The 18,244-nt window shown below is 43.0% G+C and overlaps 1 protein-coding gene across 1 annotated transcript in view; it reads left to right on the top strand.

Annotated features, from left to right (window-relative positions):
• The window catches only part of ALKAL1 (ALK and LTK ligand 1), a 47,674-nt gene extending 29,724 nt beyond the window's left edge, over positions 1–17,950 (top strand). The window contains exons 2-4 of the mRNA XM_030190141.1: positions 10,915–10,965; positions 12,928–13,008; positions 17,886–17,950. Of these exons, the coding sequence (XP_030046001.1) occupies positions 10,915–10,965; positions 12,928–13,008; positions 17,886–17,950 (197 nt within the window). The remainder of the gene's footprint in view (positions 1–10,914; positions 10,966–12,927; positions 13,009–17,885) is intronic.
• The last annotated feature ends 294 nt before the right edge of the window (positions 17,951–18,244 follow it).

Raw genomic sequence — 18,244 nt, 5'->3', positions numbered from 1 at the left:
TATCCCCTTTAGCCTTTGTTTTCTGCAGCCCTACTCCTGATTTTTCATTCGTGAACATAGAGCTAAAATAATCGTTAAGCAGTTCAGCTTTATCCTTATCGTCCACATATTTCTCTCCCTCAGCTTTGAGCCTCACAATGCTATTATGGCACTTCCTCTTGTCACTTACATATCTGAAAAAAGGAGAGAGGCAGTGGGAATTTTGAGGGGATAGTGAGTACTTGGCAACTGGTAGGTAGGAGTGGGGGTATATTGATGAGTTGGGGAAATGAGTGATGGAATTAAGTGAGGAGGATGAGAGGCATTGAAATGGGATGGGGGTACTGGTACTGGGTAGGGATGTGAGAGGAAGGGGATAGGTCTCTGAAGGGGTTGAGTGAGGTAGAAATGGTGTTAAAAAGATGGTGAAAGAGAGACAATAGGAGATGGAGTAAAGGGTAAGAGAAAAATGGCCTAGTGGCAGGGAAGGAAGGAAAGACAGGGACTGAGATGGGGCTGGTGAGGGGCTGAGAGAGTAAGTACTGAGGATAGAAATAAGGGACTAGGGAGTGGGTTAAAAATTTGGGGAGGATAGGAGACTGGGGAAGGAGAGAGAGACAGAGGGTCCAACAGGAGTGCTGGAGAGGGAAATGGGAAAAGCCAGTTGGTAGATGAGATGTGAAAAGGAGAAGACTAAGAACTAAATGTGAGGAATGAATGAAGTCTGAGCAGATAGAGAGGCAGAAAAATAAATGAAGGAAAGCTGAAAAGAAAAGATCATGTCCTCTTCTATATCCACCTCTGACTTTGAAGAAGATAGGAAGGGAGAGAAGAAGTAGCAGATGGGGAAAGACAGTTAAAGGACAGAGGAAAGCAGAGACTGGGACAAACATGATCAGAAAAGAAACCCTAAAATGACCAGCAAAGGTAGAAATAATTTTATTTTCATTCAGTGAATGGAAAATGTCAGTTTGCAGTAGATTTACACTGCTTTATTTATATTTTGCAGAGTTTATGGCGCTTTTTCTCTTTCTCTTCTCTAGTGTTGTACTGCCTGCAGAATGTGGCTTCTTGGGGTTGAAGTTTAATTTCTGTCTGCATATTCATATTTTAAGCTTGTGGTCACGTATTCTGTACTTGGCAAGGGTCTATTGTGCTTGGTATTTGTTACTAAGACCAGGAACTCGTTTGCATGTAGTTTCTATTTCAGCATCTCTAATAATTCAGCTTGTTCAGTTTCCCAATAGGTGTATTGATGTTCTAGGTTCCACTGCAATATTTACTGTGTTGCTTTTCCTAGGTAGGGTCCTTGTTGTGTTACTTCGGTATGTTAGTGGTGTTATAGTAAACTAGATGAGTTCTATAGGTCTTGAGTGATTTTTGTAGGTTTTGTATTACAGGTACTTCACAATATACTTGGGACTAGGGGGGTGGTATATTTTTACAAACATTACACCAAAATCAGAACTTTTTTAATATGGTGAGTTCCTGAGGAATAAAGCATTTATATTTTATTTTATAAAGAAAAGTTGAAGAATATGTGTCATTGTGGTAATTATTTTGCAGGATACTGTGATGTGTGTTGAGAACCAGATGCAAGTCTACTCTAATGGCAAAGTTTGTTATGAGATAATGTGAAAAATGTTAGTGAAGTTCCAAGTTTCCATAAGTGTGTATGTGGTTTATGTTGATACAGGACAGACTGTTTACTTAGAAATCCATCATCAAGTACACTCTAAGGCATTATTTAGGAGTATACCAAGCACTACTCATACCTATATGCCTAGTGCCCCCCCCCCATGTTAACTCTGGGCCACCCCCCATAAAAAAATGTCAGGTCTGGCTACGCCACTGGTAGGAACCATTTGATTCAGAGAAATGCCTTCATTAGCTCCTGCCTACAAAAGCACCTCAGGTGAGATTAATCAGTGGTCCTCTCCTTGGATCTGAACTCTGCCAACCCCTTCAGTATGCAATTGCTCAGGACTGACGCCAATCAGTAGAGAAGCAGATGGCTGCAAAGGAAGCATTCACAAGTCTGGGCTATGAGTGGTATCAAGCACCATGGAGTCAGCTGGTCCACCCATCTTCTGACTGGTTCCAATTGGTTGAGCTCTTCCATGTACCTCAAAAGAGTACATAGGGCCATAAAATGGGGAAGCAGGGACCTCCGAGGGAAAGACCCAAGCTCTTCCCTTGAGTTTGCTCATAAGTAAATCTTACTAACAGTAATAGAGCACAGAATAACAGTTAATCAACCTGCCACTATCTTGACCACTCTGGATAGCCTTTTCTATGGTCCTACGTGCCCAGAAAATTATCTGGACACTGACACTGGATATCAGCAGTACTTGAATTACTTGGGGCTCTGCCTGTGTTCCACTCTCAGACTGCCTCAGCATTGCCTGGATTGTGCTGGGGCAATCAGACCTGATATTCAACGGAACGATCCAATTAAGTGTCACTGAATATCAGGAATAGATTATTATTTATTGCATTTGTATCCCACATTTTCCCACCTATTTGCAGGCTCATAGTGGCTTACATAGTTTTGTTAGTACAGTTAGTCCTGGATGTCAGGTACAATGATTGTTGTGCGGAGATTAATTAAGTAAGTCAGCAGAGCAGCTCCTGCCTGGTTAAGTCCCACTGAATATTCACTGGTATGATTTCAGGATAAGAGAATCTGGTACAGTAAATTATACAACTTATTTTCCAAATATTTATCCCTCTGGCAGAAGTTTAGAAAAAAAACTTTTGATAGAGCAAGAAGACTGTATCAGACATCTTAATTATCTAAAGTCAGAGCCTAATAAGACAAAAAGACCTAAGGGCAATTCCATAAACGCCATAAACGCTTGGTCCATTTTTTTTTTTCACGACCAAGCCTAGTAAAGGTACCCGAACTGACCAGATGACCACTGGAGAGAATCGGGGATGACCTCCCCTTACTCCCCAGTGGTCACCAACTCCCTGCCATCCAAAAAAAAAAAAATTAAGAACATTTTTTGCCAGCCTCTATGCCAGCCTCAAATGTCATACCCAGCTCCATCACAGCAGTATGCAGGTCCCTGGAGCAGTTTTAGTGGGTGAGTGCATTTCAGGCAGGCGGACCCAGGCCCATCCCCCCTACCTGTTACAATTGTGGTGGTAAATGTTGAGCCCTCCAACCTCCCCCCACAAACCCACTGTACCCACTTCTAGGTGCCCCCTTCACCCCTTACGGCTGTGGTAGTGGTGTACAGTTGTGGGGAGTGGGTTTGGGGGGGGGGTTGGAGGGCTCAGCACCGAAGGTAAGGGAGCTATGCAGCTGGGAGCAATTTGTGAAGTCCACTGCAGTGCCCCCTAGGGTGCCCGGTTGGTGTCCTGGCATGCGAGAGGGAGCAGTGCACTATGAATGGTGGCTCCTCCCATGAACAAATAGCTTGGATTTGGTCGTTTTTGAGATAGGCATCTTCGGTTTCCATTATCACCGAAAACTGGGGATGACCATCTCAAAAACGACCTAAGGATGGCCATCTCCAAGGTCGACCTAAATTTCATGATTTGGGCGTCCCCGACTGTATTATCGAAAGATTGACACCCATCTTGTTTTGATAATACAGGTTGCCCCAGCCCTTTACGGGGCCATCCTGTGTGGACACCCTCATGACAACTTGGGCGCCCCGTTCGATTATGCCCCTCTAATTGTAAATAATGGGCGTAAGTGCTTGATGCTGATCTGTAACATATACAGCAACACCTAACACCCAAAACCTCAGTACCGAAAAAGTGCTATTCTCTAAACCGCGCTTAAAGTTAGGCCCAGTTTACACAATAACTCTTATGCCCTGGAATTGCACCTACTGAAGTGTGGTGCAAATCATTGCACCTAAATTAGGGTCCCTTTTACCAAACTGTGACAAAAGGGGGCCAGCGCTGGTGTTGGCACGTGTTTTACATGCACGCTGAGGCCCCTTTTTACCACAGCTGGTAAAAATAGATGAATACATTTTTGTAGCCCCAGAAATGATGGCATGCTAGGGGTGGGAAGTACTGCTGGGCTGCTGTGGTAGCCCAGCGATACTTCCTGTATAGCGAGCAGTAAGCCCGCATTGGGCTTACCTCCGTTTAGTAAAAGGAGCCCTTAGGCATGTATCCCCCTTATTCTATAACTATGGGAATAAATCTTGGGAACATCCCCATTCTTCCCATGACCCTCCCATTTTTGCTCTCCCTTTCTAAATTTGTGTGTAAACTTAAGGAGCAGATTCTGTGCCTAAATTTACATGCATATGTTTCAATTCTCATTATTCAATTAAATTGTGTGCACAATTTTTAGTGACTTTTATAGTATTTGGGGGTTAGTGTGTAAGTGGGAGGAGGATGTAAACATGGGTAGAATATTAGAACACTATGGAGCTCATTTTCAAAGAGAAATATGTACACAAAAAGTGGCATAAATCTGCATTTGGACGTTTTTCTCACAAAACATCCAAATTGGTATTTTCAAAACCAATTTTTAGATGTTTTTCTATGAGGGCTGTCAGAAGTGCATTCAAATCACAAGGGGGCAAGTCAGGGGCATGTTAAGGGTGGGATCTGGCCATTCCTAACACTTGGACGTTTTTCAGCCATAATAGAACAATACAAAACCGTCCAGGACTAAAGCTAAGACATTTTGAGCTAGATCTTTTTTCATAATGAGTAAGGCACAAAGAGGTGCCCTAAATGACCAGATGACCACTGGAGGGAATCAGGGATGACCTCCCCTTACTTCCCCAGTGGTCACTAGCGCCATCCTACCCCCCAGAAATGTGATTAAAAACATTACTTGCCAGCCTCATGTGCTATACTCTGGTCCATTCGAACAGCATGCAGGTCCCTGGAGTACTCTAGCTGTGGGTGCCGTGCACTGCAGACAGGTGGACCCAGGTCCATACCTCCTCCTGTTACATTTGTGGAGGAAACTGTGAGCCCTCCAAAACTTGCCAGAAACTCACTGTACCCACATATATGTTCCCCCTTTACTCGTAAGGGCAATGGTAGTGGTGTACAGTGGGGGTAGTGGGTTTTGGGTGGGTATTTGGAGGGCTCAGCAGACAAGATAAGGGAGCAATGGTGAGATGTGTACCTGGGAGCATTTCTGAAGTCCACTGCAGTGCCCCCTAGGGTGCCCTGTTCCTTTCCTGGAATGTCTGGGGGACCAGTCTACTAAAATGCTTCCTCCTCCTACATCCCAATGGCTTGATTTTGTGCGTTTTGCACTTGGACATTTTTTTCTGAAAATGGACCAAAAAATAAAACGCCCAAATCACAAAGCCTTGTTCAAAACAGCATAAAAAAAAAAAAAAAGATGGACATTTTTCTTTTTTGCAAATGATTTTCTTTCCTTTTCAGATTTTGGATGTTTTTTGTAAAATGTCCAAAGTTGGACTTAGACGTCATATCGAAAATGCCCCTCTAAATGTTACATGCACTTCAGGGCACAATTAGACACCAGCAGTTACAACTGCCATTGACTTGGCATAATTGTTGGCGCCTAACTTTAAGAGCATCAACACCCCTTTATACTTATATTCTATAATGGAATCTTAGTGCCAAGAAGCTGTTATAGAATTGACACTTAGCATGTGACACTGAGGTGGCTAAATCATGGCACCAGTTTATAGAATTGCAACACGTATGGATGAATATGTGTTTTGTAAGGTTTGCATCCTAATATGAAGCACGACCTTCAAAAACTATTTATTCAGATACCAGGCTGAGTTTTCAAAGGATTTAAGCTAGAAATGTGTTTAGGAATGGGGGAAAGCATACCAAGTTGAATTTGGCCACTTTTTTTTTTGTAAATGAGAATCAGATATAGGAGTATCAAATAGCATGTGATCCCTGTTACTCTTTAAACCAGTGGCGTAGCAAGGGAGGCGGGAGGGGCGGTCCGCCCCGGGTGTCAGCTCAGGGGGGGGGGGTGCTCCCTGCCAGCTCCCCCCCCCCCGGGTGCAGCACGATGACACCCCCCCCCGACCCAGTTCCTACCCTCCTCCGTCCAACCAGCTCCCGTACCCTACCTTTAAAAAAAATATTGGAATCCGAGGTGAGGCGCAGCGCTTCGCCCCTGCATGTAAAAGAAATGTGGACCGTCTCATCGGGCCTTCTCTCGCTCTATCTGTCCCGTCCTCCGCTGACGCAACTTCCTATTTCCGCAAGGCGGGACAGACAGAGCGAGAGAAGGTCCAATGAGACGGTCCACGTTTCTTTTACGTGCAGGCACGAGGTGCTGCGCCTTGCCTCAGATTCCGATATTTTTTTAAAGGTAGGGTGCGGGAGCTGGTTGGATGGAGGAGGGTAGGCACTGGATCGGGGGGGGGGGGTGTCATCGTGCTGCACCCGGGGGGGGGGGGGGTGCAACGGCGAACCGCCTCGCCCCGGGTGGCATCCCCCCTTGCTACGCCACTGCTTTAAACCAAAGAAAAATGGAGACAGCAAGGTTTACCTACATAGTATCATGGAGGATTCTACTTTAAAATAATAGAAAAATATTTTTCTATGTGTGGGATCTGTGTATGTATGAGAAAATATCTATTTATTTATTTTACAGCACTTATATCCCACAATTTCCCACTGCTGACAGACTCAATGTGGCTTACAACATTTAAATAACAAATAGGCGAATACAATCTATCTTGTCAGTAACACAGATATAGTGGATTTACAGTCTTCAACTGATTGTTTTTAATAAGTCACACATAAATGATCTAGAGATGGGAGTAACTAGTGAGGTAATTACAACACAAAGTTATTCAAAATTGTTAAATCACATGAGGATTGTGAAAAATTACAAGAGGCTCTTATAAGACTGGGAGACTGGGGTCTAAATGGCAGATGACATTTAATATAAGCAAGTGCAAAGTGATTTATATGGGAAAGAGGAACCCAAACTATAGTTACTTAATGCAAGGTGCCACATTAGGAATCACCGACCAGGAAAGGGATCTAGATGTCATCGTTGATGATACGTTGAAACCCTCTGCTCAGTGTGAGGCGGCAGCTAAGAAAGCAAATAGAATGTTAGGTATTATTAGGAAAGGAATGGAAAACAAAAATAAGGATGTTATAATGCCTTTGCATTGCTCCATGGTCAACCGCACCTCGAATATTGTGTTCAATTCTGGTCATCACATCTCAAAAAAGATAAAGTGGAATTAGAAAACGTACAGAAGATGGTGATGAAAATGATAAAGGGGATGGGATGGAAAGACTTACCTATGAAGAAAAGCTAAAGTGGCTAGGGCTCTTCAGCTTGGAGAAAAGATGGCTGAGGGGAGATATGATAGAGGTATATAAAATACTGAGTGAAGTGGAACGGGTTGACATGAATCGCTTGTTTACTTTTTCCAAAAATAGTAGGACACGCAATGATGCTACAAAGTAGTAAATTTAAAACAAATCGGAGAAAATATTTCTTCACTCAGTGTGTAATTAAACTCTGGAATTCATTGCCACAGAACATGGTAAAAGCAGTTAGCTTACTGGGCTTTAAAAGTTTGAATAGCTTCCTAAAAGAAAAGTTCATAAGCTATTACCCTGTTTCCCCGAAAATAGGACAGTGTCTTATATTAATTTTTGCTCCCAAAGATGCGCTAGGTCATTTTTTCAGGGGATGTCTTATTTTTCCATGAAGAAGAATTCACATTTATTGTTGAACAAAAAAAAAATGAACATTTTATTATATACTGTACAGTAGTTGTCATCACAAACCAGCATAACCAGACAAACTGTGAATCCTGTCTGGAGACTGTAACGATCTCCCACAGCAGTTCCTGGACCACTTGTACAGCAGGGACGGTATTGCAGCTTCCGGCCACCAGGGGGAGCTCATCACAGCAGACTCGCACAGCAGGGACAGCGTACGGTATGGCGGCAGGCGACGGGATAACGGCAGACTGTGTGCAGTTCTACATCTGGCGGTAGGGGACAACGGGGATGGCGGCAGGCGACGGGCCTCTTGATGCCTTGCCTGCACATTTACAAGTGACGGCCGCGGAAGGGAACATCGGGGTTGGCGGCAGGTGACGGTCTTCATGTCCTGCATGCAGCTGCTCTGCAACAGACGGTGAAGGTAGGGGACAACGGCGGCGGGCTAAAAAGAATCACAGCTGCAGGCTCTGGTGTTCTGTTCGGCGGGCATGCTTCCAAACAAAAACTTTGCTAGGTCTTACTTTCGGGGGAGGCCTTATATTTAGCAATTCAGCAAAACCTCTACTAGGTCTTATTTTCAGGGGATGTCTTATTTTCGGGGAAACAATGGACTTGGGGAAAATCCACTGCATATTTCTGGGATAAGTAGCATAAAATGTATTGTACTGTTTTGGGATCTTGCCTGGTATTTGTGACATGAATTGGCCACTGTTAGAAACAGGATGCTGGACTTGATGGACCTTCAGTCTGTCCCAGTATAGCAATACTTATGTACCTATGTAGATATATTTATATGTGTGAATGGAGACTAACCAGTTTTTTTGCCAGTTTCCCAGTGTTATATAAAAAAAGCATACCTCTCCCTCCCTTCTCCAAAAGAGTCTAGAAAGAAGAGAACTAAACAATAGGCCCAATATTTTAAAGCACTTATCTGGATTGCAGCACCTGCTATCCGGATACTGCTGCTGAAAATCACTACAGACTGTTCCAGTGCTATTGGGGCAATGAGAAAGTGGACCATGATTTCCAGATAGTGATGGCGTTCAGCACCACTATCTAGATCTATCCAGATAACTTAGGAGAGAAAGGGTGCAGTCCTTAGTTATCCAGATCGAGGTATTGAATATTGATCAGTGCTGCTATCTGCATAGCGACTGGGGCCGAATATTTGGGAATATTTTAAATGCTGCGGTTGACTTTGAGCTGATTTCCTTTAGGTCACAGGGTACCAGACCAGGGTCATGAAGAGAGATGCAAAACAAGGATAGTAGTAAACATGGAGGGAGGGGCAGGAAGCAGTTGATAAAGAGGCTCATTTTCAAAGCACATAGACTTAGAAAGTTACATAGGTTTACTAGCAGGCTTATTTTGAAAAGAGAAGGACGCCCATCTTTCGACACAAATCGGGAGATGGGCGTCCTTCTCCCAGGGTCGCCCAAAACGGCATAATCGAAAGCTGTTTTTGGGCGTCCCCAACTGCTTTCTGTCACGAGGATGACCAAAGTTCCTGGGGGCATGTTGGAAGCGTAGCGAAGGCGGGTCTTGGGCGTGCCTAACACATGGGCATCCTTGACCCATAATGGAAAAAAAGGGCGTCCCTGATGAGCACTTGGACGACTTTACTTGGTCCTTTTTTTCTCATGACCAAGCCACGAAAAGGTGTCCGAACTGACCAGATGACCACCAGAGGGAATCTGGGATGACCTCCCCTTACTCCCCCAGTGGCCTCCCATCCTCAAAAGTTTTTTAAAATATTTTTTCAAGCCTCAAATATCATACCCAGCTCCATGACAGCAGTATGCAGGTTCCTGGAGCAGTTTTAGTGGGTGCAGTGCACTTCAGGCAGGCGGACCCAGGTCCATCCCCCCTACGTGTTTCACTTGTGGTGGTAGATGTGAGCCCTCCAAAACCTACCACAAACCCACTGTACCCACATCTAGGTGCCTCCCCTCACCTGTAAGTGCTATGGTAGTGGTGTACAGTGGTGGGTAGTGGGTTTTGGGGGGGCTCAGATTAGAAGGTAAGGGAGCTATATACCTGGGAGCAATTTCTGAAGTCCACTGCAGTGCCTCCTAGGGTGCCCTGTTGGTGTCCTGGCATGTCAGGGGGACCAGTGCACTACGAATGCTGACTTCTCCCATGACCAAAGGGATTGCATTTGGTCGTTTCTGAGATGGGAGTCCTTGGTTTCCATTATCGCCGAAAATCAGAAACGACCAAGTCTAAGGACGACCATGTCTATGGACAACCTAAATGTCAAGATTTGGGTGTCCCCGACCATATTATCAAAACAAAAGATGGACGCCCATCTTGTTTCTATAATATGGGTTTCCCCGCCCATTTGCCAGGACGTCCTCAGGAAAACTTGGGCACCCCTTTCGATTATGCCCTTCCACGTCTATTCTTTGAAAATACGCCTTCATGTAACTTTGTAAGTCCATGGGGCCCTTTTACTAAGCTGCGGTAAAAAGGGCTTTGCACTAGCAGTGGCAGCCATTTTTGCAGTGTACTAGGGCCCCTTTTACCGCAGTGGGGATAAACGGCCAAAAATGAAATGGTCGTGCGGTAAGTTCGCACTTGCCGTGCAGCCATTTCAGGGGAGCACTTATTGCCACCCATTGAGGTGGCGGTAAGGGCTCATGCACTAACCCTGTAGTAACTGGGCAGCATACAACACTGCCCAATTATCACCAGGTAACCCCCTGCGGAAATATTTTTTCAAATATTTCTGCTAGCACCAGAAATGTCACGCACTGGGGGTGGAACTACTGCCGGCGCCGGCGTTGGGCCAGCGATAGCTCCAGATTGCCACGTGGCAAGCATGCAGTGGGCTTACCACTGCTTAGTAAAAGGGCCCCTGTATGCTTTGCAAATGAGCATCTAAGTGCGGGTAAGGTAAAATATTAATTTGTTTCCATAAGGGAAGAGAAGGAAGCTAAGATCTGCTATTTTATTTTTTGAATTAGATTATTTATTTATTTGCTGCATTTGTATCCCACATTTTCCCACATCTTTGCAGGCTCAATGTGGCGTGCTTTATAATGCAGCAATGACAATTGTCATAAGCAGTATGATAAGAACAAAGTGTTGTTACAATTAAAGTACATTAGATATCAAGAAAACTAGAAATAAAGAAATAATTAATACATGTAATGCAGAATGTAAGGTAGAGTACTTTAATATATGCAAAATTTATGAATGTATCTTGCTTCCTCTAACCTAGCTAAAATATATATATTCTGCTTATATTTTCAGAAATATTATCACATGATAGCTTAAAAGATAAATTCATAAGGCATTTTACAGGTAAGATTGTGCATTACTGTATTCCTGACTTATATATATATAATTTTATATTGGTATGGGGTGAGGCCTCTGTCTGGCAAATGAGATGAGGAAGAAGGAAAGATAAAAAGCTAGAAAATAGCACAAAAAGTGCCCAGATATGATTTCAAGAAGGTGATAGAGATAGAGGAGGACTGGCAGCTGACTAACCAGCTTATTTTCGAAGGAGATCGCCGGCCATCTTCCGACACAAATCGGGAGATGGCCGGCGATCTCCTGAAACCGGCCAAATTGGTATAATCGAAAGCCGATTTTGGCCGGCGCCAACCGCTTTCCATCATGGAGCCGGCCAAACTTCCAGGGGGCGTTTTGGTAGGGTAGCGAAGGCGGTACGGGGGCGTGATTATGAGATGGCCAGCTTCACCTGATAATGGAAAAAAGAAAGCCGGCCCTGATAAGCATTTCGCCGGCTTCACTTGGTCAATTTATTTTTAGGGCCAAGTCTCAAAAAAAGTGCCCCAATTGACCAGATGACCACCGGAGGGAATCGGGGATCACCTCCCCTTACTCCCCCAGTGGTCACCAACCCCCTCCCACCCAAAAAAAAATATTTTTTTTTTGCCAGCCTCTATGCCTGCCTCAAATGTCATACCTAGCTCCCTGACAGCAGTATGCAGGTCCTTGGAGCAGTATTTAGTGGGTGCAGTGCACTTCAGACAGGTGGAACCAGGCCCATCCCCCCTTACCTGTTACATTTGTGGTGGTAAATGTTCAGCCCTCTAAAACCCCCCAAAACCCACTGTACCCACATATAGGTGCTCCCCTTCATCTCTAAGGGCTATGGTAGTGGTGTAGAGTTGTGGGGAGTGAGTTTTGGGGGGCTCAGCACACAAGGTAAGGGAGGAATGCACCTGGGATCAATTTTTGAAGTCCACTGCACTGCCCCCTAGGGAGCACGGTTGGTGTCTTGGCATGTCAGGGGGGCCAGTGCACTACAAATGCTGACTCCTTCTACGACCAAATGCCTTGCATTTGGCCGGGTTTGAGATCGCCGGCATTAGTTTCCATTATCGCTGGAAACCGATGCCGGTATTCTCTAAAGCCGGCCCAAATGCTGACATTTGGCCGGCTCCAACTGTATTATTGAAACAAAAGATAACCGGCTATCTTTTTTGATAATATGGTTTGGCCGCAGCTTTACCATGCCGGCCATATAGATGGCCGGTGCCGTTCGATTATGACCCTGTAAATTGTTCTCGTGGGTAGATTTCAATTGTTCTACATTTTTTTAATGTATCAATTTTAAAGATTTTGGTTATTATTTTAGAAATCTACCCACTTATAAATAGAAGCATTTAGATATGCATATATCACAATGCAATGCAACCAAAGACTGTAACGAACATTACCTGACTCTTCTTCCCCCTTTTCCTCTCTAAGTTCCCCCAACTGTACCTATCATACATGTACCTCATTCTACCAGAATATCACTTTGTATTCATTTATACCATGTATTTGTTCAGACCGTAATCGGCTAATGCCGTTAACGGTTATATGTAAGCCACATTGAGCCTGCAAAAGGTGAGAAAATGTGGGATACAAATGTAACAAATAATATCACTTACATGTGTAAATAGTGATTTCACATATAGGGTCAAACACCATGCAGAGATTTCAAGTGGGTGTAGTTTGGGTGTGGTGGGGTGTGGTTTGAGCAGGACCACAACTTACATGTGTATTCCCCATTTTACCAAGCGAATACACATGTCTGGGGAAAAATTTGCACATTAGGTTTTACACTAGCTTAAAGGAATGTATAATTTTTTTAAAAAGTGCATGTTTTGGCCAAGGCTTTATCTAAGGGATTAAGGGGTCCTTTTACTAAACTGTGGTAAAAGTGGCCTACGGTAGTGTGGGTGCGTGTTTTTGGCAAAGAGAAATGTCAACAGCAGTTGATAATAACAAACTCTTACAAATCAACAGGGACAGTTGAATTTTCATCCGAGTGCAGTCAACATTTCCATCGCCTCTATCACAACACAAGGGATTGTACAATACCAGTGTGTAAGTATATTTTACATGGCTATATACTGCACAAACTTTAACAAAAAGGGCATCACAATACAGTTTTTACTAGAATATAAGAACGAAAAAAATTAGCAGTTTTCTTCCGCTTATAGATAAACCATGGCTTCAATAGTTCAGATAGTTCCAGTGTTGATAACCACATAAACTTATCATCTTTCCTCCTTATTGTGTAAGAAATCAATAGTATAAATAGAAATTAAATTCTAAGAACAAGAAGCATCATGCAACTTGTATTCAATGCATCATATAAACATGATCAGTTGGTTATACTTCTGGCTAATATGGATCAAACTCCCTGAAGAAGGGATCGAAACGTAGGCCTGGATTGGCCGCTGTCGTGGACAGGATGCTGGGCTCGATGGACCCTTGGTCTTTTCCCAGTGTGGCATTACTTATGTACTTATGTACAGTGGAATGCTCCATAAACTGCTGATTCTGTATATTGTACCTAGAGATCTGCGTGGAAATCCAGGCGTATTCTATAACAATGCTCAAAACATAATTGGCTTAACCAGCTAATCCAGTGTTGATAACAGTACTTAAGCGATAATGAGCACTAATTGGCAATAATTAGAATCTGCATGCAGAACTTGCTAAATGTAGTCTGTAATGAACCGCCTAAATTCTAATGCGTGCAGGCAAAAAAGGGAGGTAATTATGGATGGGGAAATGGGCATTTCATGGGCATTCTGAAATTTACACACACAATTATAGAATATGGCCCAATGCACGTAAATCTACATGCAGGAATTTACACCATGTTTTCATTGGTGTAAATGGAAGCAAGTAGTTTTAGGCACCAACATATCAACTAAGCGTATTCTATATACCAGAATACTCTTAGGTGAAAATGTTTCCGTGCGGATGTTTTAGGTGCCATATTTAGAATCTGGTCCAAATTGAGGGGTCCTTTTACAAAGGTGCACTGAAAAATGGCTTGCAGTAGTGTAGGCACGGGTTTTGGGCACACGCAGGTTCATTTTTCAGCGCACCTGTAAAAAGCCCTCTCCCCCCCCCCTCTGAAAACGGACGTGCGGCAAATCAAAATTGCTGTGCATTAGTTTGGGTCTCAGACCTTACTGGCAGCCATAGTCCTAGCGGTAAAGAATTTGGGCGGTAATGACCTATGTGCATCAGATGCCACTTGGCGCATGTTTGCTATGCGCAGCAGAAAATAAAAAATATTTTTCAGATGCACATATCGGACTTGCGCCAAAAATGAGATTATGCAAGAGTCATGCAGTAGTGGACGGTAAGTCCATTCTGGCACTCGTAAGCACCTATGCAGCTTAGTAAAAGGGGCCCTGAGTAAATCTAAGTACTCAATTTATAAGAAGATTATGGATAATTGCTGCAATATTTATGGAATTTATAATCTCGAAAATTAGTTGCACTGATGAGTTTGAGCACTTCTCATCTTGTGGTGATCGATGAAGACAAAGCTGGCATGGAGTGATAGTGGGTGACTTCTGTGCTCACCTTGAATTGTCCACCTCAGAAGGTTCCCCAAATAACAATTTATATCTGACACATTGAATACAAGTTGCATGATGTTTCTTGTTCTAGAATTTGATTTCTGCTTATACTATTAATTTTTGGGATGTCTTATCAGGAATTTTGGTTTGGAAGGGCATATCTATGGATGTGATATCAACTTGATGGCACCATTAGGAAAGGGGAGTGGTGAAGCTCTAGGTAATGCCTGGTTATGTTTAATGAGCTGGTGAGTTGATTTAAGAGGAGTGGTTTGATTGTAAATCCTGGAAAAACAGAGGTATTAAGAATAGGCAAGGTTCTAGGGGATGGTATGGATTCTATTGTGAAAATGATCATGTGCCATGAAAAATATGAGAATTAGTATGACAGAACAGTTTTTATTATGGAATCCCATGTCAGTGAAAAAATCACATGGAATGTTACAATGGGTTCTGGGTCTTCATCCCTATCATTATTTCAAGCTTTGAGGATGGTTACATATCTTTAGTACTGTCTTCTTTGGATTATTGTCATGCTCTGGTGGGGCTTCAAAAGAAGGATATAGTTGGTTCTTTGATCCAGGTGGCTTCTTTAAGAATTACTCCCTTAGTTCCATGGGTGGTGGCCATCTACTTTGAAAGCAAACAGGCTAGAGTTTATAGTTAGGGGACCATTAATGGGAGAGAAGTACTGGTTGCTGTGGCCCACTGTAAAAGACAGATGATGATGAGGTGTGGCCAAGTACTGAAAATCCAGGGCTATCAGTCTCTACAGGTGATTGGGCACAGATGGACTTCAGCCTTCTATAAGGAAGCTGGTTTGGCTTGAATTCATCAGATGAATTTCAATGAATCTATTTCACTAACTCATGCCACTCTTGTGCACTAGTTTGTATATGTGTGGATGGGTGGTTTGATTATGACATCTCTTTTCTCCTGATTCTTTTGCTGACATTTGCCCACTTGTTTCCAGACTTTGTATCTATCCTGAGTGGCTAGGAGCCTGAGAACTTCTGGATAGCTGTTTTTTTTTCCAAACTTTATTTATTAATTTTAGAATAGTACATGCTTATAGGAACATACATCAACATACAATGTTAAAGTGAAACACAAAAATCGTTAAACTGAAAACAACAAACAGTGGGTTGGTAAGAAGTAAAGCAAAACAGTGTATGCAGCATACTTCAAAGGAATTAATTCCATCTTACAAAGCTACATAGCTGTCTAACAGTGACCATGCTTTACGAAATATGACCAAATTTTACAGCAGCTATTTCCTCATAACGCCTATATGAACACAACAAGTTCCACCATTCATGAAACGAAACAAGCTGATTGTTTTGCATTGGAAAAATAATCAGATGAAGAGCACATGAAATCATTAAATTGAACAGTTTAACATATTTTAGCGGAATTGACAGGCCAGGGGTGGAAGCCTTAAGGATTAGTATTTTGAAGGACAGAGCATCTTGAATTTCAAATAGCTTCTGAATAGTGTCCCAAACCGAACGCCAGTATGACTGCAAGTTACAACAGGAAAAAAGCAAATGATCTAGTGAACCACTTCAGACTGACAAGACCAACACAGATTTGATGTACTGTGGTTTACTTTAGCAAGCTTTACAGGCGTCCAGTACTGGACAGTTGTTCTAATCTAAGGCTGAGCATACCCCTACCTGCCTATTCATCCTTTATTGGGATGACCTTCAGACAAGTGGCAAGGCTTTCTCATGTCACTTGCTTCTTTCCCCCACTGCTCTGCTCTTTTTGTCACCAAGGAAATGCAGTCATGATTCTTGGACATGGTGGATATATTACTAATCCCCCTTCTGAACCTCAGAGCATCCCTTCAGCTGTTTTCTACCAAAAGTTTTAAAAAAATACAACTCCCACCACCCCACCCCCCATATCTATATAAATAATTCTCACCTCAAACATTCTGAAGCTCACTCTGTGGCAGGGAAACACTGAAGCCCTGCACTGTTGAGGCTGTCAGCACCACTCACTGTCACTCATAGACCCACCCTCAGCCACGCCCCTTCCGCACATAATTTGCAACCCCAACATTCTAATGAAGATGCAACTTCCGCTTGCATGGTGGTGTAGATTGGAATTTTTCCCCATGACTGTCTGCCCCGCCCTTGCATCACAACGTGATGATGTCAAGGGTGGGGCTATGACACTCCGCGAATCCCATTGCCCCACCCGCTACTCAACCCTCCAGCACAGATCGCCGCCACTCCCCCCTCTCCGTCCAATGTCAGCTGTTTTAACCTGGAGGTCTTCAGCGTATCCCTTTCCTAACCAGTCCACGTTACACCGGGTGAGCCTACCCATCCTGTGCATTTCTGTGTTCTCTAAACCTGCACACAGCAAGTTCAAAAAAATATGAAGCCTTAGCTAGCTCCACTTCTCAGCCGATCTTCGGAAAGGTAAACACACAGAAAATGAAACTGAAGACGAAGCCCCCTCTCCCTTTGGCAAACTTCTCCCCATTAAGTATCACAATCGCCCTTGAAGCACAGCCTCTTTCCCTTCTACATCCTACAGCTGCACGGAGCACTGACTCTGAGTGGACTACAGCATTTTTATTTCTTTTTTCCTGTTACCAGTTTTGAAAGGCAGGGTGAATGCTGGGTTCCCCTGGCCCAGAGAAGAAAAATTTTCCACACACACTCCGAGGAACACCTTGCTAGCACCAGTTTCATTGCTGTCAGAAATGGGCCTTTTTTTTTACTAGTAATAGAGAAAGAACAGGAATTGTACCCACAGTACCTTGATTTATTTATTGATGACCTGAAAAAATTTCCACTGTATGAAAAAAGTTTGTACTAATCAACAATTCTCCCGGTCTTTATTATAAGAAGGAAAAAAGGCCTCATAGAGCTCCTGGACAGTATTCCTCCATCGGAGCTTAAATGAACCTCATGCGTGTTCTCTGTTCATCATTGGCCAAAAACCTTCTCAGTTGTACATGTTATAATATCCTCAATAAAATAACAATAGATATAAATCTTGCATCCAAGTACAACTCTTACACATTGATGTGCGGGAATATGGTGATTAGAATAAGTTTGAGAGAACACTTATCTTTCAAACATGTCCATGTGGCATGCTATAAATTTATCAAAAGCTTATTCCATTGATGCAACGTAAAAATAACAATTTTATTGAAGGTTTTATATTAAAAACAAAAGCTCTAAAACAATTTACCATTAAAAACTGAGATGTATTTAAATGTATAAACTGATAAATAGCTGAGAAAAAGACCCATGATTCATTGTCCTGTAATGAAAGCATATTTTGCTGTGCAATTGAAAGCTCATTGTTAACAGATGGAGTAAGGTTAATTATATCCCCTTTAATGTTTTGTTACAGATTACAAAAGATGTGCGAGATTGCTAACGAGGCTAGCAATGAGTCCATTGTGTACACAGCCCTAGAAGGCCGTATATGTAAGTAGATCTAATTTGTTTTCATTTGTCTCTCATCTGCATTCAAGGTTTGATTAATATTCTGTTGATTTTGTCATTACTGTGAGGTAAGGAGACGGAATGCTGAGGACACATACTAGAATACAATGCTACTGTTGCTCTGGGTGCAGGGACTTGAGTAATGATAAATTACTCATGAATTAAGGGCCTCTTTTATCAAGCTGTGCTAGCGGTTCCCACATGGCAGTGACGACAGAGCCTATTCAAAGTGAATGTTCTTTGTCGGCATTATTGCACCGGAAG

Source organism: Microcaecilia unicolor, chromosome 1, assembly GCF_901765095.1.
Source record: "Microcaecilia unicolor chromosome 1, aMicUni1.1, whole genome shotgun sequence".
Taxonomy (NCBI): Eukaryota; Metazoa; Chordata; class Amphibia; order Gymnophiona; family Siphonopidae; genus Microcaecilia; species Microcaecilia unicolor.
This window is presented reverse-complemented; position numbering and strand designations above follow the sequence as displayed.